This window comes from Maylandia zebra, linkage group LG17 (genome assembly GCF_041146795.1).
Source record: "Maylandia zebra isolate NMK-2024a linkage group LG17, Mzebra_GT3a, whole genome shotgun sequence".
NCBI lineage: Eukaryota > Metazoa > Chordata > Actinopteri > Cichliformes > Cichlidae > Maylandia > Maylandia zebra.
The window spans coordinates 22,702,829-22,725,951 of record NC_135183.1 but is presented as its reverse complement, the minus strand read 5'-3'; the positions used below and the strand labels follow the sequence as shown (position 1 = coordinate 22,725,951).

General features: G+C 40.3%; 2 protein-coding genes across 5 annotated transcripts in view; both read left to right on the top strand.

The window, feature by feature from the left end:
• dgki (diacylglycerol kinase, iota) overlaps positions 1-11,015 on the top strand; it is a 102,329-nt gene extending 91,314 nt beyond the window's left edge. For all 4 annotated transcript variants that reach the window (XM_004573727.4, XM_004573729.4, XM_004573728.4 and 1 more), the window contains 8 exons: positions 658-698; positions 816-940; positions 2,188-2,213; positions 3,624-3,661; positions 5,078-5,198; positions 5,898-5,934; positions 6,181-6,280; positions 7,120-11,015. In XM_004573727.4, coding sequence (XP_004573784.3) covers positions 658-698; positions 816-940; positions 2,188-2,213; positions 3,624-3,661; positions 5,078-5,198; positions 5,898-5,934; positions 6,181-6,280; positions 7,120-7,218 — 587 coding nt within the window. In that variant the 3' untranslated portion in view covers positions 7,219-11,015. The remainder of the gene's footprint in view (positions 1-657; positions 699-815; positions 941-2,187; positions 2,214-3,623; positions 3,662-5,077; positions 5,199-5,897; positions 5,935-6,180; positions 6,281-7,119) is intronic.
• Positions 11,016-15,441: 4,426 nt separating this feature from the next.
• On the top strand, positions 15,442-22,371 carry LOC101479427 (uncharacterized). Its single transcript, XM_004573725.5, has 7 exons — positions 15,442-15,599; positions 17,370-17,802; positions 19,190-19,309; positions 20,297-20,358; positions 20,816-20,977; positions 21,730-21,843; positions 21,933-22,371. Exons 2-7 carry the CDS (start codon positions 17,379-17,381, stop codon positions 21,966-21,968), a joined length of 918 nt encoding a protein of 305 aa, XP_004573782.3. The 5' UTR covers positions 15,442-15,599; positions 17,370-17,378; the 3' UTR covers positions 21,969-22,371.
• The last annotated feature ends 752 nt before the right edge of the window (positions 22,372-23,123 follow it).

Genomic DNA, 23,123 nt, shown 5'->3' with positions numbered 1-23,123 from the left:
TCGCTGCTCAGCTCTCACACAGTGGCTCAGCTATGGTCCATTCCCTCCATAATGCGGCCAATCACATGCAAGGATGTAGCATAACATCATTATGTGAAAACAGAGAGGGTGAGAGACGCGACAGTGAAGTGGAGCTGTCTACTGTCCTCTCAGTAAGTGAGTGAGACAGTAGACAGCGGGGAGGTGGGCTGTGTGAGTGCATCGCAAAAACACATAAATGTGCCTGACACCCGTAAACGAAGCAGCATCTGGCTGCAGTTTAAAGACTTTTTAGTCTCCGTCTCAACTTTGTCTTGGTCTCCACCTGGTCTGTCTTGGTATTATCTTGGTCTTGGTTTAGGCGGTCTTGACTACAAGTCTAGTATTAGTTGATCCCAGGCTGAATGTGTAATGTTTGCTAACTTGCAAAGAATTCCCACAGGGGGGCGTCAAAAGTTTCAAGTTTCAAAAGCCACAAGTAGCACAAAAAAGGTTTATTATTATTGTCTTGGACTTGAGTTATAAACTAAATTTATAACTCGATAAAAATGAAAGTCGTTGAAGCTTTTTCTAAAATCATAAAAGATTATTTGGGTATCATAAAACCCTGCAGAGATTTTGATGAATGCAGCTTTACAGACGTTTTATGTCGCGTAACTGCGTGTTCCTTCTCTGCAGCCACGTCAGCCGACCGCTTCTATCGCATCGACAAGGCTCAGGTATTTTTGACTCTCCTGCTGCTTCAGAATTCACAAAGCTTGTTTCCAGGTGCATTTTCTTCCTCACGTTCCTTCTTTCTTTCCTGGTTCTCTGGGGGTTTGGGGGTTTTGTTTTAGGAGCATCTGCATTTCGTGACAGAAATCTGTCAGGATGAAGTGTTCATCCTGGACCACGAAGCTCCAGTGGTGAGCCAGGGCTCGTCCGCGGGGATGCCTGATCTGGTGGTGGAGCCCACTGCCGGGTAAGTCAGCAGATAGAGGTGACTCACTGAGGTCAGGAGCCTCTTCTGTACGGTGGTCATTCATGCACCTCAATTAAATAAATATATGAATGACATGAACAATTATTAAGCAATTTTTGCATGCGTTTTTACACCTGGTGTGATCAGAAAAACGTAGCAGGTGAGAATTATGTCATGTTTTCCCAGATACATATTGAATTAAAAAAAGGAAATTTAGGAGACACCATCTGTTTGTTTGTTTTTTGTTTGTTTGTTTGTTTGTTGTTTGAAGATATCTGAACCAGAAAACTCCATGCACGCACTTTGTGGAGAAGTTTTCTCCCTCCCAAGTGTTTTGGAGTGCAGTGCTCGAGCCTCTAGGATCATCTTCAGAGCTGTTCAGTCAGTGAGCAGCTGAATGCAGGCAGAGTTTAGCATCTATTCTCTGACCTGCTAATAGAAAAATGGGCAGTGAAGAGTGACTATCCCTTGGAGGTGGATGCTGAGGTGGATGGGTTCAAACGGCAGAACTGACATTGCGTGATGCGAGTGAATCGTGTCATTGTATATGATGCAGCCGGCACGGCCCTGTGCATTTTATCTGCTCCCCTCACCTCTGGACAGAGTAGACAAAAGAAGGATTACAGAGAAAACTATCTCTGAGAAGTTCACGCTCCACATGAACGTTTCGTTTTACCTACTGTGTGATCACCTTTCTTATCCTGGGTATCAAATAGTTTCCATACCTAAAATGCAAATGAGAAAACGTTTATTCATAATGAAGCAGCGAGCGATTTGGGAGAAGCAACGTCTTTCTGCTCCCAGGCGAGGCAGATCCCCCTGATGCATCTGAAAGAGGGCAAGTGACATCACACGTAGCCACCGCAGCGTCACCCCTGCGTTTTAGCTGCCGCCACACTGTTTTCTGTGGAGCCAGAAGTGACCATGTTTAGGTGAAAGGATGGAGCGCATTCATAACTCTTCACAGACACACATCTTTGAATTATTGCTTAGAGGAAGAAGCCCGCTCAGATGGGACATCAAAACTAAAGCAAACGTGTGTTTGAGGCTGAACATCAGATCATTTCTCTTCAACATTTATAATTAACAGATGTGGCCATAACTTTGCACTTGCATCTGCTCAAAGATCACTTCTATCTGATGAGAATATGAAGGTTTCCACGGTTACGTGATACTAACATTGTGTAAGCACTGGAAAAGTGTTATCTACATATCTTATTAACGCTGTCTTTGTTTTCTGTTTGCAGCGCTCCGTTGACATCAGACGAACAAGGTATCACACGCACGCACAGACACACAGTCAGTGTCACAATATTAAAGTTTAACTTTTTAAAGAGCCTGAAAGTAAGAGATTTCTCCAAAAACACAACAGGCAAGGTTAAACTTTGTTGTATAAATTCATTTCTAGTTATTTATATATAACAAAAATACAATAAAAATTTCCTTAAAGTGCTTTATGGAGAGTAAAGTCCAGCAATCAGATGGCAGGCGACTGTGGGAAGGAAAAACTCCCTGGTAACTGGTGTATATTGATGTTTTTTGTTTTGTTTTTTAAACAGAAGCAACGTCTAAGCCAGGCTCATCTTCCTGCTTTGATTCCTTCTGTAATTTTGTCATATTTTAAGGAGTTTTCCAGCCCTCTAATTACTCTCCTGTACTTACCTGGTACAAAAGGGCACATTAAATGTAAAGTGTTTGGCGTGCCTGTAAGTTGTAATATTCAGAGTATGAGGGTAAATATTTGCCTGATTTGATTAAATGTAATGCGGTGAATGTAAACCGTAAACATCAGCTGGTTGTGAGTTGTCAGGTGGAAGTCACGGGTTGACCTTTGATATGACTCATAGATTAGTGCGTGTCTCAACTTTAGAAACTAAAAGTGAAACGCTTCTCGGACAGATACAGTTTCCTCATTTGCTTTTGTTTTCTTTCTGAAAAATAAGACTGAGCAAACTTTTTCCATTTTCATATGGAGATGGGCAGTTTAGGACTTTTCTTTACAGGTTTCTGTCTTTGGTAAATTGATTTGCTTTCTTCAGTGTGTTCACACTTCTGAACACACTGTGGAACGGTGTTTGCGAGGCCTGTTTACAGAGTCACATCATCAGTCATCCATATTCCCGGGACTCACCAGTTCTCCCAGAGAACCGGTTGTTCCTTGTGCTTCCAGTTCTGCTGCTTTTTTTCTACTTGTGCCGATTTATGATTTTAGAAGCGCCTTGCTTGGACCGAAATGTATTGCTTTTAACACATTTATTTAATTATTTTCCTAAAAGCAGCTCCGACGGTCAGTCGCTGACTATGAAATCCTCATCCGTAAATGCTCCAGACACACATTAAGTGCTGGAGTTTTAGTTTCCCTGAGATTAATGCTGTCATTAAGTGTTTCTAGTTTCTAGTTGGGCTGTTCAGAGCAGCACGATGCCTCGAGACAAGAGGAATATTTCTCCTGTGTGGAAAAAACACCTCAGCCTTCACCTTTGTAAGAAAGTGGAGCAAAGTTAAAATAGAGCCCTGTGGAAAGACTCAGGCTGATGCTCCCTTCAAACAATAGGTCACCTTAATTATCTGTTACTGAGAAAAAGATCCCTGCATTGTTTTTCTGCTGTAAACAGTGTTTGAGCACAGAGACAGCTGCAGAAAAGATGAAGAAAGTGACTGCTTTGTGTTTGTGTGTTCACAGCTCTGCTGACAGCTGCAAGTTCTGGGGACCTCTCCACGGTAATTCACATCTACTCTGTCACGGCCTGAGGATGACCTGTTACTAGCCTGTGTGTTAGCCACTGCAGAATTAGTTTTTGTGGTTTAATGTTGCACAACAGTAAAATTCCCTTTGCCCAGCCGATCAACAAAGACTCAGCAGTTTCTTAAGTCATGAAAAGGTTAAATTATGCATCACTCCAAACACCACAGGATCCTTTTTTTTTAATTACATGCATGCTGTGACTCATACTACAGGCATTCTTACAAAGTTCCCTGTCAGCCATGACAGTAACACCTAATAAAGGGAGGAAATCCCACAGTTTCTTGTTTCTGTCATGTGTACATGTGACGGTTTTTCCCTCTCTTGGTTCTGTATCAGACCAGACATCCTTCATGGGGCAATGAAACTTGGCTTAAAGTGGGAGGAACTAAAACAGGTTGTTCCAGACAGAGGGTGAGCTAAGGGGCTGTTTCAAGAACTGATAACAACAAAAACAAAAAGCAAAACAAAAGTAACTCTGGTTGTGTCAAAGAATTGAAGTATGCAACTAGAAATGAGTAGAGTCAGGAAAAACTAGAAGTAAAAAACTCCCCAAAAAACAGATTATTGATGTTTGCAAGATCACGAGAAAATGTTTTAAACTGGTTGTGGCCTGGCTCATAGTCCAGGACAGAAATGGAAGGGGCACTATAGCAGATGGTTAATGAGAGGACTTATTCGGATACAGTAAATGAAAGAAAACTAAAAGTGATAGCAGTGGAATGCCCACATCTATGGGTGTATTTTGGCCTTTTATGTCAACAAAAACAGAGGGGGAGAGTTCTGATTTTTGTGGACCAACAACAAATCTGTGTCTTTATTTTTTGTCACCTGTTATTGCTTGCGTCTCACGTCTCCTGTGATTAAGATGTGGGGTGTTGCGACAGATAAACAAAACTAAAAGAAAGACACGCGGGTCCACCGGGATAGGAGCGAGACAGTTGTTAGCTGAAGCTGCTTTACCCTGATTCCCAGACAGTAGGATCATTAACCACTCTTGTGTTACACAGAGAAGGCGTCCTCTCAAAGTAGCAAGTTTAAAAATTATCCTTAGGCACTTTGTCACAAAAAACCCACTTAATTTAATTTCTCTTGAAGAATACCAAAGCTAACATCTTAGTAATCACCTTGTTGTTCTTTGACAAACAACAACAAGGTGATTACCAAAGAGCTGTTAGCTGAATGTGTTTTTGGAAAGTGGAGGATGAAAAAAGAATTGGGGTCTAAAAAGATAAATGAAATAACATATAGAAATAGATTTTCAGTGCTTTTATCAAGAAAGAACAATCAGGTTTTTCTATCAAGAAAGATTTGCTCTTTCTTTGTTCCTGTTTTTAAGAATCCTGGTTGATGTTGAAAATCTTGAAATCGTGTCTTCCTGTCGGCCTCTGCAGCTCTCACAGTGTGTGGATCGAGGCGTCAATTTGTTGGTCCGAGACTCTGGGGGTTGTTCGGCGTTGCATTTAGCTGCTCAGAGCGGACACGCAGACCTGGTCCGCTACATACTGCAGCAAGGTGAGAAAGTGCATGTTAAATAAATATCTGTGTTACTGTAAACGAAAGTCTCCAACAGCCTCCTGGATCTACTTTCAGTCAGAGTCACAAAACTGAAAGACTCAGGTTGTTTAGGGTTAAAATCCCACAGCTGTGTACAACTCAGTGTCACAACAGCAGTTCTGGATATTCACAATATCCAATGTTCATACTGACACGTTTTAGTATTTCATGAAAACTCTTGTCTTACTTTGAATTTAATTGCAGCAAAATGTCTCCAACAAGTTGGGAAGAGGGCAAAAAAAAGCTGAAAAAGAAACAAGTGGAGGAACATCAACAATGTGATGATTGGGTATAAAAAGAGCTTCTCAGAGAGTAATGAGGTGCAGATTGGTGAACCTGTGCACAAGACCTGCATGTAGAAATTGTGGAACAATTTGAAAAACATGTTCTTGAATGTAAAATTACAAAGATGTCGAATATCGCATCATCTACAGTACAAGATATCATCAGAAGACTGAAAAAAATTGGACAAATCTCTGTGTGCAAAGGCCAAAAATAAATACTGGATGTGAAATGATCCAGAAACACTGAGGCAAAGTGGAAGACTGTTCTGAGGGCAGGAAAACATGGACTAAAGAGGATTTGGACCTTCTGGCTTGTTTAACAGCATTTGTACGTTCAGATCACTGCTCACGCTTCCTGTTTCTCCCTCCTCAGGCTCCAAGGTTCTTCTGGATTTAACAGACACAGAGAAGTACTTTCTGTTTCGTTTTCTCTGAAGGGAAATGTATCATTCATGTGTATTTTATATTTGTTTAAAATTCACACGTAGTGATTGTGTGAGAACCTGAGTGCAGACAACTCAATCCTGTAGTGTAGTGTGGTATAGAACAGTCTGACCACAGTGACGTTACTGCTTTATCTATGATCTTTAGCTTTATATATGAGTTGTATCTGATCACCAGAATATGTGTGTGTGTGTGTGTGTGTGCGCGTCTAGAGGTGACACTGCATTGCACAAAGCAGCATCAGGGAAGCAGCACGCAGTGTGTCGACTACTGGTCGAGGGCGGGGCGTCACTAGAGAAGACCAACTTCCAGGTAAACAGATGTTTAAATGGTAAATGGACTGGTTCTTATATAGCGCTTTTCTACACAACTTTAAACAGCTGCACATACAATTCCCGTAAGTCCCGATGAATCACGCAAATGATTTACAGTGAAAGGTTTTGTGGCTTCCAGGGTGTGTCACTCTCACTGTGAAAAAGGAATCGGCCAGCAGCTGATACCAAAAGCTTAAAGAACAGGAAGTATGGCAATAAAAAAACAGGCTTTACCAAACAGATCAGTGCATCACATCTTTGTCCTGAGGGGAAGTGTGTGATTGTCATTTATATTTTCAGGCAAAGAAGAGGTAAGTCAGTCGATACTGGCTGCAATAAAAGAGGCAAAGTTCCCCAGGACAGTTGTGACCTGAAAACATGTTTAAAGATTAAAAGCTTCTTTAGTTTCTCGCGTTCACTGACTTTCTTTAGGTTTTAGAGGCTTTAAGGGGCATTTTACACCACAGTTATTTTGTTTAAAGCACCAAAAATACCTTAAAAAATCCTTACAAGCAAAAACTTGTTGCAGAATTACTAAAAATGACTTTCGTCAGACTGGGTTAAACAATAAAATGTGGAAAGTCATCTTCTCAGAACCTTGGTAAGACATGTAGTTGCATCTAAACATGCGTCCTCCATGGTTCCATTTAAAGACGGTGATTTATTCTTTAGGCCAGATTAGCCCTCCATTATGCTAACTAGATTAGAGATCTCGCTGTGGGACACCTTCCTCCCTTACCTTCCATTTTTAATCCATCCCTCGGATTCATGCTGCCGCTTTTGTACGTTCCTTTTGGATGAGAGGCACGCTCCAATCTAATCGTCTCTTTCCTTCAGGGGAAGACGCCGGCAGACCAAGCCGATGGAGACGCTGAGCTCGCCGCCTACCTGAGCTCATCGTCTGCAAGCCACGAAGACCTGGAGACGGCCGTGTGATCGCGAACACGCTCGCGCACTCTGTGTCGCTCTGGACTCTGCGCGCTCGACGTGGAGAGGAAAACGTTTGGATTCGACTCTTCGGGCGGAGAAGTTGGAGACGAGCCAGAAGAGATGAACTGCTTCAGCTCGCAGCAGCACTGCAGAGGAGATTTTACTGGTCTACTATTTATTTGTATTTATTTATTCATATTCTATTTATTGGTTGTGCCGATTGAGTGAATGACTGATCGTAGGACTATCAGGATGCAAGTGCAATTGGACCAGCCGTCACACGTCGTGAGTTCACCTGTTTCTCATCTTATAAGGGATTCATGCATATTTTACTCCCTGAGACTTCTGCAGTGGTTTAAAGTGTATAAAGTGTCATTTCAGCGCTCGTAGGAACAGTAAAAGTTTTTGTTTGTCCCTTAAAACTTGTGCCAAAGACATTGCACTAGCGTAATGTCACATCTCGTCCCAAATTTCAGTCATTTTCCCATCATCTGTCACATAGTTTGATTTCCACGCCTTCCCTAAACTTTCTTACTCCCATGTCATTAAATATGCAACGCTAGCGTTTGCAATCACGTGCTGCCCGCTAAGTCACACATCACAAAATAAAACAAACAAAACGAACATATCCTCCCCGGGTGCGCTCGTCCTGAAGTGCTTGTAATGTTTTCCGCTTTCGGCTTCTTGCGAGTCCCGACTCAACGCCACTTCTTATCCTATCAGAGTCGTTGCTTCGCCGTGACTCATAAAAATGACAAAACGCTTGTCAGCTTTCTGACTCTTTCAAGCAGCTGATTACTTCCAGGAACACTCAGTGGACTAAATGTGTCACATTTTCTACAGACAAAACCATGATTCAGAGCTACGTGTACAGATGAGTTTTTAAAAGGTTTTTTAAAATGAGGATCTGCTCTTGCCCACTTTTAACATTTATTTTCATTTTATGTCTGCGTCACTGCATCATTTCTCCAACATCTTGGCATGTGCTGGAGTCTGAGAGGTTCACAAAGAGATCTTTAAACTAAAGCTGCGATTGAGTTATTCGCATGTTTAAAAATTTATTGTGGCAAACATGATGGAGGGACTTTATGTTCTCCACAGCAGCCACACACAAAAAAATACACAAGCTGATATTAGACGAGTGTAAATGTGATAAAGCCAGACAAAGAGCAAAATATCAGTGTTTCTCAGTGGTAGAAGCTACAAGTATTTAGCTCTATTTGCACTGTCAGTAAACCACAACAATTCAAAACATGGACACAGTTTGGCATAGAAAAAAATCAAACCTGCATGAACTGTGAAAGCTTTGAACTTTTCTCACAAACTTCTTTTAACTGCAGCTTTTTCTCCAAGTACAAACAACACACGGAACAAGTGACCGAGTGGGATCATTTATGACTCCAGTCATATCTGTGTATGTGCTGCTGTGACATTTTTATAACCAATTATGACTCGGATTGTATAACATTTAATAGAATTTTAATTAAATATGTCTGTTTTTTAGCATTATAAGCTTTGATTTTACTGGAAATAACCATTTCTAATCACTACATTGTAGAAAGGCATGTACGCTATATGGACCAAACATAAGCTGCTCAGCCATGCAGCTGAAAAACTCTGTTATATTGGGACATTATAGACATAAAAAAACATTATGAAATCATAAGTGATCCCACCTGGTTTCAGTAGCTAAAATCTCTTGTAGATAACAAAAAGCAGCATTTTTTGGCTCTTTCTGGGATCCCAGAGAGTACAAAAATAACGGAATAATCACAACACGTTTCAGGAACCATGAGCTCATTAGCTGATGGAAAATAAATCACATTTGTGTCATAGAAATGCCTAAAATGTGCCGATCTCTGTCACATTTGTGGATATGTGCTTGTTTTCTTTGTCATATTTCTAATATTTTGCTTGTCTTGGTGAGATAAAGGTGATAAATGTTTTGCTCTGGGAGCCGTTTTGTGAAATTTCTTAGGCGAAACAAAAAAAACCCAAAAAACCCTCATATTTCAGAACAACACGGGACTCCAACTCTTTTTGTGGACAAAATTAGCGCTGAGCCATCAAACCAGTGACCGTACCAAGTGATAGTGAGAGGGGACCAGTATTAGCCCAGTATGGAAGGAATGACGCTAACCCAAGGTTCCCGTCGTTTGCGTTTGAATTCATTTTTGGACGTTAGACCAGAGTCTGTTTAAAAAATGGGAGATTTAAAGTATTTTCGTTGCAATGTTTCTTTCAAACTAAGATTTTAACTTTTCACAGTTCGATAGTGTGTTTCTGGTACTCCTGGTGTGTGTGTGTGTGTGTGTGTGTGTGCGTGTGTGTGTGTGTGTGTTTGCAGCATTTGTCTAAGAATAAATTAAAATCTGAGCCATGTTCAATGCAATATGAATAGATTATATCTTCTTGTTTTTGCATTTCTATGTTACTCATTTACATTACATTAATGTTTGTAACACGGTCGAGCATTTAGCACCGAGGAGTATTGAATGTGCGGTTTTGCTTCAGTGCTGGTTAGGAAAATGATTCTTGTTTCGTTCGTTCTTTTCTTTTGAGAGCACATATGTCAGTGGACTGAAATGACCCTGTGAGCTCTGCAGTAACCTGTGCTGATATTTGCAGGACATGATGCTTTCCCAATTATTTAAGGGGACATTGTAAAGAGTCGTGATCAGCCATCATAGAAGTCTGGCTCCCAAAGTCCCAGCTTACGTTTACTGCAGTGGCTTTTCTCCCTTTCCCTCAAAATTCAAACTATTAGTCGCCAACTTGTGTCCTCAGGTCTGCCCTCAGGAGGTTGGTTTGATAGAAGGTTTCCAGTACATCACAGATTGGCTCTGGAGTCCCTTTAGCGTCATAGAAAGCAGATATCCTAATATGGTTATCTCAGGGAGGCGTAAATATGTACTGACAGGGTGTTGGTGCTTTGCAAGCACAACTATTCCTGTGCAAAGACAATCCCGCAGAGGCACCTATTTGTAAAATATATGGAAAATTTAAGAGCGGTAAAAACATTTGCAGTAGGAATACAGCTTGGGTCTATTTTCACTGCACTCTTATCAGCCAATCAGATGGATCAGATCTCTCTGCCCTGTTTTACCAAGGGTTAAAACGTATGATGAGTAAAGACTCGTTTATTCCAGAGCTGTGTTGTTTAAACCCTTCGAATGTTCTTAGAATTTCTTGACTGAATCCACACTTTAAACATCCAGAGCCGATGTCTCGCTCTCTTTCTCTGCAGAGGTTTCTTGTTGTAAGATGGCTTCCACAAGCCAGATATCAAACTCGGTGGCCTTCCTCCGAGTTTCAGCAGTTTACACGGACAAAATGTGTGTAAAATAAAACCACAAACTGATCATTTCCAGAAAGTGACTGTGCTCATGTAAGCTACGTTCGTTCTGAGCAGCACACACACACACACACACACACACACACACTCAAACACACACACAGGCTTATTATCACTCTTTCTATTTAGTAGAAACATGACTTTGAATTAAACTGTGTCTATCATCAGCGTTGGTTATGCATGTCCTTTATTTTCTTACCTCCCTGGGATTCTGTTCTGGTAATGGCATAAAAAAATGGCATTATTGATGTTTAAACTGTTCAATTGTTATCATTTTAAATGATTTATACTAAAGTTTCTTGTAAGGCTGGGCACGTGGTTTTGTTTTGTTTTTTTTGCTTTTGTATTTTATTTTTCTGCTACTGATGATGATGATGATGATGATGGGATTACTTGAAGTTTGTTGTTTTTATTTTGTCATTTGGTAAAAGAAGATGTGACGCTGTTGTCTTGGTGTCTGACCTCATTTCCTGTTTGAGCGGTTGCCGGGGAAATCCCCTCAACACCAGCTGTTACTTGTCAAAACAAGCTGCTTAAATCTCTGACGTAACTACTCTAATGACAAGACCATAAAAGCTATAAAAAGTCTAATCTGTAATGTCAACTGGTCGTCCTGAGGGTGCACCTGGCCTCCTTATCATTGTGTCGCAAAGGGCAGAATTAAATATCAGTGTTTGTGGGATGGAGACTCGTGGAAGGTGATGGGAAGTTGGAAGCAGGAATGTCCTTCACCTGCTGTGTAATTTACTGGCAGGGTAAAATGGTGAATGGACTGATTCCTATACAGCGCTTTTCTACTCTCCTGGAGTACTCAAAGCATTCACCCATACACACCCATTCACATACGCAGTATTATCTATACTTTGAGTGCTTTCTAACTATCATTCATACGCCGATGGATGCATCGGAGAGCAAGTCGGGGTTAGTATCATGCCCAAGGATATTTGGCATGCAAACTGCTGGAGCCAACCTTTCGATCAGCAGCTGACCTGCTCTTCCTCCTGAGCTACAGCCACCCCAATCTGGTTCACCAGATAAACCAGGCAGATGGTGGTTTTGAGGGTAAAACAAATTTATTAAGGAAACAAGCTCTCTGAACTCTCTGGAAGGAGTGTCTATCCCCACTTGTACATCTTAAGCTCCTCCTACCGTGACACCGTGCATGCTGTTTTATCATTTAACTCATTTCATAAAAAAGAAATCCAATGACCATTTCTAGCACAGTCTCACAGAAACATCCACAACTGTCTGCTGACAACATTCTCCCCTCTGTTTTCCATCTATCTGATATCCTGCAAAACTCTACCATAAACAGTCAAACAGGAAAAAAAATCCCGTTTGATGGTCTGCTCTTCTTTCGCCTGCTTCCTCCAACCCTCTGCGTGGCATTCGCTATATCCAAGAATCTTCTCTAAGGTCTTCCTCTTTTCCTCCTGCCTGGCAGCTCCACCTTCATCCACAGCCTCTCCTCTGCACCATCCCAGCCTTACTTCTCTAACCTTCTCTCCAACCTTATGCCTTCCTGGTGTGTTAATCCTTTCCCTCCTGGACTTTCTCGATAAAAATCTTCAGCTCTTCCATGCAGCATAATGATAACAACTGTGCAATCTAAAGTCTTCAGAGGTCAGGGGTTACCACCGTGACAAGCCTCTTTGATAAAGGAGTCACAGAGAAGCCTGGAGCCTGAGCCTCTGTTTGGATATTAAAAACCAGCCATGTTTAATATGATCATGAAGTTTAAAAGTGACACAGAATAAGAAAAAGCATAAAAAATCCAATTTAAATGGTAAATGGCCTGTATTTATATAGCGCTTTACTAGTCCCTAAGGACCCCAAAGAGCTTTACATATCCAGTCATCCACCCATTCACGCACAACATTAAGCCAACATTAGTCTGTTTGGAGCACCAGGCAGGTGGATTTAAGTGCATCATGATTATATATGAAATAATTTTATTCATCATGATTTTATTTTTGCACCTTTGTGGATACAAAAGTGTCTTTGAAGCACTCTGACTGTTTCACATTCATAACCCAGGATTCAACAAACAGCCACTTGAAGAAATTCTGCCCCGCCTTTCTTTACTGTTTGATATCTGAGTCATAAACTTGTTTGAACCTTCACCCATATTACAGTTTAATAAAGAAGAAAGAAAATCCCCAATGACACATGGATGAGACATTCCACATGTAGATATCCCCGATTCACACCTGGGAACGAATGTGGAGAACTTCTCTGAGCGAAAAACTGAGTATTTTCTGAGCAGTTTAAGGCCTTCTTTTAAGAACTGAGATTGATTTGATTGATTAAACTTTAAAAACCTCCAGATTTGGTTGCATACTTTGTGAAATACTTCCTCTTTTTAATTTAACCCAAATCACAATGAACATCAGTCAGAGCCAGCTCACGATCATGTAGACTTACTCTCTTCAGTGTGAAATGCTCATGCAGAAATCGATTCTTTTACTTCCCTACATCAAGAATCCATCCAAATTCCACGGACCCCAGTCAGTCACAGCGAGACAGACATACCCACAGTAGGCACAGAGTCACTCACTGACCCAACGCAGATTTCTTTGTCTTCCTCGTGTTGTTTTAATTGCTTTTATGGGCCTAAGATCACCTAAACATGATTTGGTAACTGAAAGGAAAGTTAGATGATTATGAAGAATCCTGCAGACACTTCAAACTGTCAAAGTCTTAAGCAATTACTAATTTTTCAGGCTTTATTTATCCCAGTGGGATTGGTTTTTTTCTTCATATGGTGTACAATCACCACACCCCACTTCCTTTGTCCTCCACTTGTCTGCTTTCAAACTTTGTAAAGGACACACTGCATGCCATGCTGAGATATGCCAAGTTATCAGATACAACTTACCAATGTTTGTTTGGTAAGGTGTCTGTTATCTGACTAAGTGTTATTTGGTTTTACAAAAGGAAATTCTTCTGAACTCAGTGAGGCACGTAAAGTCCCCAAACAATGAAAATGAAAGAAGCCCTCTGTGCACAAAGAAAAACTTTAAAGATGGTCTCCTGGAGAGCTCAGCAGCAATTTGAAAAAAAAATGAGAAGCACATCTGGATCCTAGGAAACAAAAAAAAAAGGAAAGTACTGTTGGGACACCTGCTGTCTAAACAATGGCGTGTGACACACAGAAACCCCCAGTGGAAACAAGCGTGAAATTCTTTGCTCCTTATAAATAAAACTGTGGTTTCTTGGCAATGTTATACTCAAGCTCTCCTTGCAGTGACGTGCAGGAGCTTGGGGATTTTTTCCTGCCTTACCTGCTGATTGTGGAGCTTGATGACCGTCTGGTAAGGGCATGCCTATGGAGCTCCTGGAATGTGGACACAACTACTTTTAGTCTGAGCTTTCATTTCCGCTCAGATCAATGTTTCTATGCACAGTGGTGTCACTCTCACCTTTATGTTGCAGCAGTTAAGCAAGCATGAAGGCAGATTTAGAGGTTAGCAGGGTAACCTGTTGCTGTAATAACAGGATGTTTAAAAAAAAATGAACAAGAAAACTTCCAGTTTATGATTCCAAACATTGGATAGACAATTATGGGCACTTGTTTCTTCCACTAATTGTACATCAAATTTCAGGTTAAATATCTCAAAATTTTAACTCAGTATTTCAAAATTGAGGTTACGATTGAGGTTAGTGTTCCTCTGAGACTAACTTGAAGTGCTGGAAAAATAAACTTGAAATTTTGTGCTATGTGAATGTGCATGTGGAGTTTATGGGAATTTAAAGCAGTTCAACTTTTGTTCTTCTTTTTCTGCCTAATTAAAAGGTGTAATATTAGCAACGAATCTGTGCACTGGGGACCATGGAGGCCCAGGGGGGAATTGTATCTGCAGAAATAAAGTCAAGGCCTCCCTTGGCCTGTGTTTGTTTGACTATTTTTATTTTTAATCGTTAATATAAGCTTCTTAAGATCTTCCCCTGATAAAGACCCTCCATATTATAACACCTACTGAAACCATCTAGTCAGTATTCGTCCATTTAATTTAATTTAATTTTTTTTATAAACGAATTAAAACTAAACTTTCTTTCTATGAGAAACTAAACTGCAAGCTCTGGAAACTGACTGAAATCCACTCAACTAAAAACAAAAACTTGGAATTACCCAAGATTCAATTTTGGGGTTTTTTTTGGAGAAACAACAGCAAGTTTAGTTGGAATTATTAAGCGATTAATCACGGAGGATAGTTGTTGTGAAATGCACACTGACATTGTCAAAAGATGAAAGTGATGCAAGTGTACAAACGTGCGTAGAGGATTGGGGGGTTTATTTTGTCGTGCATTAAATACGTTTTTTGTTCATTAAATGTACAACAGAGAAAAATGTGCAGATGATCTGTCAAAAAAAAAGTGCTCAGGAATGTGATCACCCACTTTTATCCAGAAATCTAGAAGCTGCGCTTTGCAGTTTCTGGCAAAGTGATTTATAGATACGGACTTGAAAAACATTTTCAAGGAAAATTTGGCCGAGAGGACAGCAAAATGTGCAACAAATACAAGATAACACAGGCAGCGTCGAACACAGGGTTGCTGAGTCATAATACCTACGAAGCACGTCGTCTTATTTATTCCATATAATTGATTATCTTTGATCAACTGTGCTAACTACTGCCTGTTTGCGGAAATCACCGTTTTCTGACATTTACAGACCACTTCTGTCTGTGCGAGAGAAAATCAGGTAAGAATATACCCTAACCACATGCATTTAAAAATGTTTATTTGTGTATTTTTTATGTAATTACTTGTAATCGAAAATTACGCCCCGCTGGAAAATAAATTAATTCCCCCTCCAAAAAGGTCTTACGAGATATGTAATCCGAAGAAAAGTTTGTTCGGTTTGTCTCGTCGTAGCTGGAGCTACGTCATAGCACGTCAGCACGTGACAAAGTCGCCATACTTAAACAGGCTCGTGGACTCCGACCGGCGCATAGTGCACTCAGTGACTATACGAGTTGGTGTGGCAAGTGTTTTTCCTTCGTTTAGCGTCTGTTTGACCGCTCGGACCGTAAGTATATCTGTTTTTGTGTATTCTAGAACTACTTGAAGTATTTAAAAGTGCTTCCGTGTAGCTGACAGGTCGTTTTTACTCACATAAAGTACACATTAAGTTTAACTTTCTAACTCTTCTTCTTCTTTTTATCGTGTTGTTAAACTCAGGGGCAGTCTCGGTTGGGTTGTTGTTGTCTAACATTTACAGCCACTTAAGCTCAGTCAAACAATGGCGGCTCGAGTTTACAGCTACTTTTACACAACTTCACCGGCTAAAGTTTCAAAGTCAAAAGATATACAATAAAGTTTTTCTTTCATGGCTAACGTAGAGTAGCTAGCTAGCTAGCTAGGTCGTCTTTACACGGATTTATGACGGCTTTGACCCAGAGAAACACGGCGCATCACGGTTAGTTGTGGCTTCAGGAGTTCCCGGTGTATTTCATTGAGTTTAGTGAAACTATCAGCTGTTTGCCGAGACACGCCTCGACAAAGTCCTGAAGTCAAGAGGAGGAGCCACACAACCACACTTTAACATTAAGCTGACTTTAATTACAGGAATATTACAGATGTTCACAGTTTGGACATGAGGATTTAACAGGTACCAGTTAGACTACATTTAAACACGTCAGGGTGATTTATCCAGTCAAGTGTGTCAGTGTTCTCATTTTAAAATTTAAACCTTTTTTATTGTATATTTTTGTAGTCAGATGTATTTTTTTATGTTTAACTAAAGCTAAAAACTAAACTATGAGTTAAAGTCGTTTTTAGCAACTAAAGTAGAAATACTTTTTTAGGTCATGGTTCAGTTTGGTCAAATTGCCGGATGACTCTTTGGCGTGTATTATTTATTTATTTCAGAGTGCGGATGACGACTGAGTCACCTGTCTTCACAAAGTGAAACCAGGTGTTTGTCTATTTTAAATTGTAATATCTAATCTAAACTTCTTAAATTCTTCCCCTGACAAAGACCCTTCATGTTATAATACTTACTGAAACAATCGAGTCAGAATTCGTTTATTTAAATATATTTTATAAACTAACAAAAACGAAACTTTTCTTATCCAAATCTAAACTGAAAGCTCTGGAGACTGACTCAAATCAGCTAAGCTAAAAACAGAAACTGGAAATAGGCAAGATTAAAACTTTTTAGACTAAACTACAGCAACCTTAATTGGAGAGATTAATCACTGAGGATGTAAATTTGACCACATCTGACATTTTAAAATATGAAATTGATGCAAGTGAACAAAGAAAGTATGATTAAAGGATTCGGGGTTTATTTTAGTCGAGCACAAAATATATTTTTGTTCATTAAATGGATGAAAGTAACAGGAAAATGAACAGATTTCAGTTTAATCTGTGTTACACAGTCATTACCTTAAATATTAAAGACACTTCATGTGCCAGAAACACTGAGCACACTTATTAATTATACAGCCGGCAGGTTGTACAAAATAACACGAACAAGCGGAGTCATGCATTTGTCACAAATAACATGATGTATGCTTAAAGGAAGAATTTTCCTTGCTCAAAATGGGATGTGATTTCTCAGGAAAGCATCATTGTCTTGCTAATACTTGAGACAAGTCTTTGTTGTCTCACTTAAAAGAAACCAGTGCATTTTCTTTCATTTCTGCCTTTAGACAGTAAAACCATGCTTAGAAAATAGTTCAGATATCTCTTTAGCTATTTGGGTAATTTTTCCAGGAAACCCCCACTTCCATGAAGAAAACTACCACTCACATGATGGCTGGGTCTCAGTTTGACTCTTCTTTTTTCGTAACAGTAAGCCAAGATGACAAACGGACACATCGAAATCTATGACCCCATTCCCCGCCCTGCTGGCCGCTCCACTGGTACATACCACGACCCCGAGTCTACCCCAAACGTGGCGAACATGGAGGACACAGTGGAGTTCAGAGTCCTAATGGCCTACGTGACGAGGAGACGACCAAACACACAGAGGAGCCCGGTCAGGGAAAGTGGTGGGGATGACTCAGATGGACATGTCAAAACTCCACTAAAGACACCAACACAGACTGAGAACAAGCTCACAGAAAAGAAAAACAGAAAGAAGGGGAGGAGATTGAAACGCATGTTGAGCATTTTCAGCTGCACCAGGCCTCAGACGAAGAATGAAGAAGACGAGGAGGAGGAGCAGCAGCAGAAACCAATGGAGCCTGCTGATGAAGTCTCATTCAGATGTTTCCCTGCTACAGGTGAGGAGAATAAAGGTGTAGCCTTAGATAACACGACAATTAGCCTCGCTGATTAATGTGCACCATAGTTTTGTTTATAAAATATTAGTTCACTATCATAACATGCAAATAAAATCATTCACTGTGAAACTGATGCCTGAAATACACTAGAAGACTGACATCCGGCACTGTCTCACCGATAAAGACTCCAGGTTACACGTTTTAGTCTTAAATCAGAAGAGTGATAAAAACCCGAGGTAATCTTAAACATGTTGGATTTTTATTGAAACAGTAAGGCAGGAAAAGTACCAGCTCCAACTGGAACTTAATCATTGACAACTTTATCAACACTGTCATGATTTTTATTGTAGGGAGGGGCATTGACATTGGTGTAAGGTTCACAGGAAAAATCTGACAACGTTATAAGTTTTTATGGAAACTGGAAGAAAGTTTTTGTGCTGTAGAGGCGGGTAAAATGAAGAAGATCCTCTTGTTTTGTTTAGAAATGGGTGAAAGTCAATACCAGGTCGAAGATGTCACACTAAGAGTCCTAAACTCTCAAAAAGTGTTTTTATAAGTGCGAGAGGACAAAAACACCAGAAAATATTTACTTGTTGCAGAACTTTTTGTCTTAAAAAATGTCTGAGTCGACTGTCAACAGCATGCCATAAAAATATTACAAAGGTAATTTTGTGGACCTCAGCCCTTTTTATTTCTTTTTAGTGCGACGGGTGAACATCCTGCTGGTTTCACGCTTAAACTGGTTTGAGTCCAGTTTGAATTCTGCAAAGTCAGGTGACCTGAAGACAGGTTTTAGTTTCTCATAAACGCTCATAATTACAGATAAGACCAACTCGAGGTTCTCGAAATGTAAAAGCATGGACGACCAGAAAGTGGAACTATGCTAAGTGTATGCAAAGTGCTGCCCAATACTTTAATGCTCTACTTTATTTCAGTTCAACTTGCTTTTTTTGTTTTTGATAGACAGATTTTTCTGCCGGAGCCAAAAAGTTAGACAGAGCTTATGAAATAATTTTAACATGTTTTTGTTAGTCAGGTTTTCTTGTGGCAAAGCAATGAACAAAATCAGTTTATGAATGGGACATTTTAACCCCAGTAAATGTGCTTGTATATTCCACCCAGTTAAATAAGGTCAGTCAACTATTTGAGTCATCGCAGTTCCCTAAAAGGTTTTGAGCTTCTTTGTAAAGTCACTGGGATATGCCAGAAAACATTTGAGGACCACTGGGCTGAATCACTCACTTAACCATAAGACTTATTGGTTTCTTGCGTTTTTCCTGTTTCACAAGCGTATACAGGCATATATTTTACCCGGCCGATCAGCCACCGCTTACTGTGACACCGTCCTTTTAGGGTCTGATTTGATATGTTTGTTCCATTTTTCCAGATGAGCCTGAAAAGGAGGAGGAGGACGAGAAGGCGAGTGAGGTAGCGAGCAGACTGATGGAGCTTGCTGATGAAATCCAATTAATTCCTCCAAATATAGAGTCGGATTCCCCAGAAAATGGTGAGTTTCTTCTTTTAAGATTCATTTGTATCTCTTAAAAGGATTAAAACTAACCTGATGAGTGACACAGAATACACATGTGAACGCTCTCACAGGAAAAACCAAAGAATTACCCAGGAATAGTAAAACATTTGAGGCGGTGCCTGTTAGAGAGCCAACAGAAACATGGTATGCAGCCTTAGGAGAAGGAAGTTAAATTCTTCTGTGAACTCGGTCAAGACGGGCAGCGCTAACCCAGCAGGTTCTCTGGTAACAGAACAAACAGGAGTTCCTGGAGGAAACAAATCAAGCACAGGGGGAACATGCAGCACAAAACAAAAGGGCCCCGTCTGGGTTCAGATGGCTGACTGCTGGGTCACTTTATGCATCTAGGGCAGATCAGATGTTCCCTGAGTAATGCATGTGTAATGTTTGCACATCACATTGTAGTTTGCCCAGTTTAGCTGAAGTTAAGTCAATATTTGGGTAATTGGATGACTTAAAGATGGTGTTTTAATAAGGCGTCCATTTCCACCTTAATTTGGTAGAAAAGTAAAATCTGAAAAGCGTTTTCTAGCTTGTAGAAACTGATTACCCACTGAGAACAATCGGTTCTAAATGAATGCTGTAATAGTTTAGTTTAAGATCCCCAACAGCAGCAGATTCTCCAGGTTCAGTAAAAAAAAAAATGTGCCCACCAGTAATACCCCTTCATGTTTTCATAGCCGAGACGCCACCAAACAAGTTTTACTAGTTTTACACGACAGACATTTATAGAAGGCACTGCGAAGTTCTGGGTCTAGATTCAGCGTTGTTTACATGCCCAACACATTTTTTTTTTCCGTCTTTGTAATCATGGCAGCTGAAGTTGGTGCCTTATTAAAGCAATCAGCAATTGCAATATGTTTTTTCATATATATATAGATAAAAGTGTGCGCCTTTAATCCCTTAAATGTTGTCTGTCTTGTGTTGTTGCTGCTGATAATCGGGTCTTCTGTTCCTTTTTAGATGAGGTGGAGAAGATAATTGGTCTGCTGCTGAGAGAAACTGGAGACAAATATGACGGCAAGGTACAAAAACAACTTTGATCTGATGTGAAAAACAACAGAATATCTTCCTTTAGGAAGTAGTTTACCACCAGTTTGTGTCATGTGATCGCGCTTCTGCTGAGTGGTTTTGGTTTTTCACGCATCCTCACGTGCAGGTCACAGATATTTCCGTTATTTGTGAACATATAATTAAAAAAATTATATGTTCACATTCCTCCAAATCAGAAACTTCATTATTACCATTATTACTTAGTTGGTGTTTTGTTTGTTTTTTCATCTTTAGTGACTGAACTTTATTTGTTTTTTGTTCTTTGTTTTGTCTCTGTGTGTGTGTGTGTGTGTGTGTGTGTGTGTGTGTGTGTGTGTGTGTGTGTGTGTGTGTGTGTGTGTGTGTGTGTGTGTGTGTGTGTGTGTGTGTGTGTGTGTGTGTGTGTGTGTGTGTGTGTGTGTGTGTGTGTGTGTGTGTGTGCCTTGTCAGGTGTTGAAAGATGCCAACATAGCAGCAGAGCTCTTCTGGAATTACGATTTCTTTAAGAAGTTAATAAACACCTTCCTGATACGAGTGGGCCTCAGGAGCCCCTCGCCCAACTCTCCAGGGCCGCAGGCGTCTCAAAAAACCCAGATGGCTGTGATGTGTGAGGTAAGAGCGGCTTAAGCTATCAGTGAAACTATGAATCTTAGTGAGACTAACGCTGGAGGAGTTACCAGAGTAGGAAACTCTAAGGGGCCTTTATGCTTTCCATGTCGCTGGTGTGACGAGGCGGCTGGACATGCACGTCTTGATTTGGCCACCGCAGCTGGGTTAAAGGTGCAAGTGTATGATCCTGTCAGTTTTTACTGCCATTTTAATGACATTGCAGTACAGATGCTCAGGTATGCAGATATATAGAGGGAGATGTTGGAACTGTTCGAAGACTTCTCCTATATCAGCGCTTACGTGGAGATATTGTCTCCACAGCAGCTTCCTGTGCCTTAACGGCGGGCATAAATAAGAGTGGCTGTGAGCTGCAGGAGCTGTGGTCAGGTAGCACAAATTGCTGTAGTTTCAATAACAATCACATATCGTTTATCGGTATCCTTGACTACGAACAAGTGATATACGCCCTGAAAAATCAACAGGTCAGTTCCTAGTTAGCAGTAAGTAAACCTAGGAGCAAGAAGACTATTCACTTATAAATCAGGTTCACTCCAGGATAAAAACAGTTTAAAAACCCCCCAAAAACAAACAAACAAAAAAAAAAACTTGAAATGAGTCTGTGTATACTCGGGCAGGTGTGGCAGTGTGAGGGACACCTGTTTGCTGAGTTTTGGGAGTCATGTGCAGGTCTGCTGACTCATTTTCACATGACTGTCTTGGCTAACCTCTGAAGACATCTGTTTTTCTTGTTTCAGGTCACCACTCGTCTGTCAGCTGTGGAAACGTTGCCCACAAACTGCCTGCTGAACCATGGCGCTCAATACATACAGAATAACTTTTCATCCTGGGTGCAGGACCAAGGAGGATATGTACGTTTAAAACAAAAGCCTTCTTAATTAAACCATTAGCTTGACCTGTTGAAGTTTTAAAAACACTCAAGTATCTGCTTATTTTGCAGGATGCAGCGTTTGATGAGACTGAGGAAGTCGACTGAAAGCAGAAGGGACGTGGTTTACAAGCTCCACAGCTCCCCCTGTTGGCCAAAACCTGCACGGACTGTAGCTTCAGGAGCTACTAACATTAACAATGAACTCTAACAGCACAACAGGACATCTTGGAACTGTACAGAGAATAAAAATGAGTTTACAGACTGCAAAACATCAGAGCCAATTTCTCACAGATCATGTAATAGTTCTTATATTTAAGTTTCAGTGAGATTTAAATAAGATATTTCTTGTTTTTTTTACATGTCTTAAATTTTGTATAAATGCATTACATGTTTTGCAAACTTATGCACTAATTTTTTTCTTTTCTTTTTTTTTTTTTCTTGTGATCTGATGGACCATCACATTGAATTAAAAAAGTTGAATAATGAAGCACTTGCACTTTTCCCTTAACCCCCCCCCCCCCCCCCAAAAAAGCCCCCAAACAAATTGAACAGCAGTGACAAAGCATTCATGTGTTTCTAATGTTGTTTACTATTGTTTCTAATATTTGCACACAAAAAAAGAACTCAGGAGGAGACACGGATCCCTGTGGCGTTTTCGTATGGAAGTAAATATCTGTTAAACATGTGAAGAAAGGCCCCTGCTTATCCGGGGGAAAAGCAGCAGCCAAAGAAAGTTTGTTTCTGTGCCCTGTAACAGATTTTCAGTATGTAAAGGGAATATGACTATGGAGGGGGGGAAAAAAAGCTCAGGTTAATTAAAAGCAGTCTTTGTTTGTATTAAGTGCTTCCTGGTCACTTTAATGTGCATATTTATAGTTCACCAAAACCCAAATGACCATAAATTTAAAAAAGCCTTTTATTAATATTCATGTCAAAAGCCATGACCTCAAAATAAAAAGGCATATCAAGATTTCTACTTCTCAAATATGAGATAAGGAACTTGAAACAGGCTTGTGGACAGTCGAAGCAAGCTTCCATAAATTGGACGCTTTACTAAAGTCTGGCTTTTGCTCACTGGGTGTGAAGAAAAAAATTAAACTACTACAAAGAAATTCAGTTAAAAGTGTCCTTGGGCAAGACACTTCACCTACCGCCTACTGGTGTTGGCCAGAAGGGCCGATGGCGCGATATGGCAGCCTCGCTTCTGTCAGTCTGCCCCAGGGCAGCTAGTTTTAATAAAGCTTAGCAAAAAAATTGCTA

Excerpts from the sequence above, each read along its gene's own strand:
- LOC101479427 (XM_004573725.5), top strand. The coding sequence starts at position 17,379 with ATGACAAACGGACACATCGAAATCTATGACCCCATTCCCCGCCCTGCT. Across the intron at positions 20,359-20,815 it reads GAGACAAATATGACGGCAAG|GTGTTGAAAGATGCCAACAT; the intron begins GTACAAAAACAA and ends GTGCCTTGTCAG. Across the intron at positions 21,844-21,932 it reads TGCAGGACCAAGGAGGATAT|GATGCAGCGTTTGATGAGAC; the intron begins GTACGTTTAAAA and ends CTTATTTTGCAG.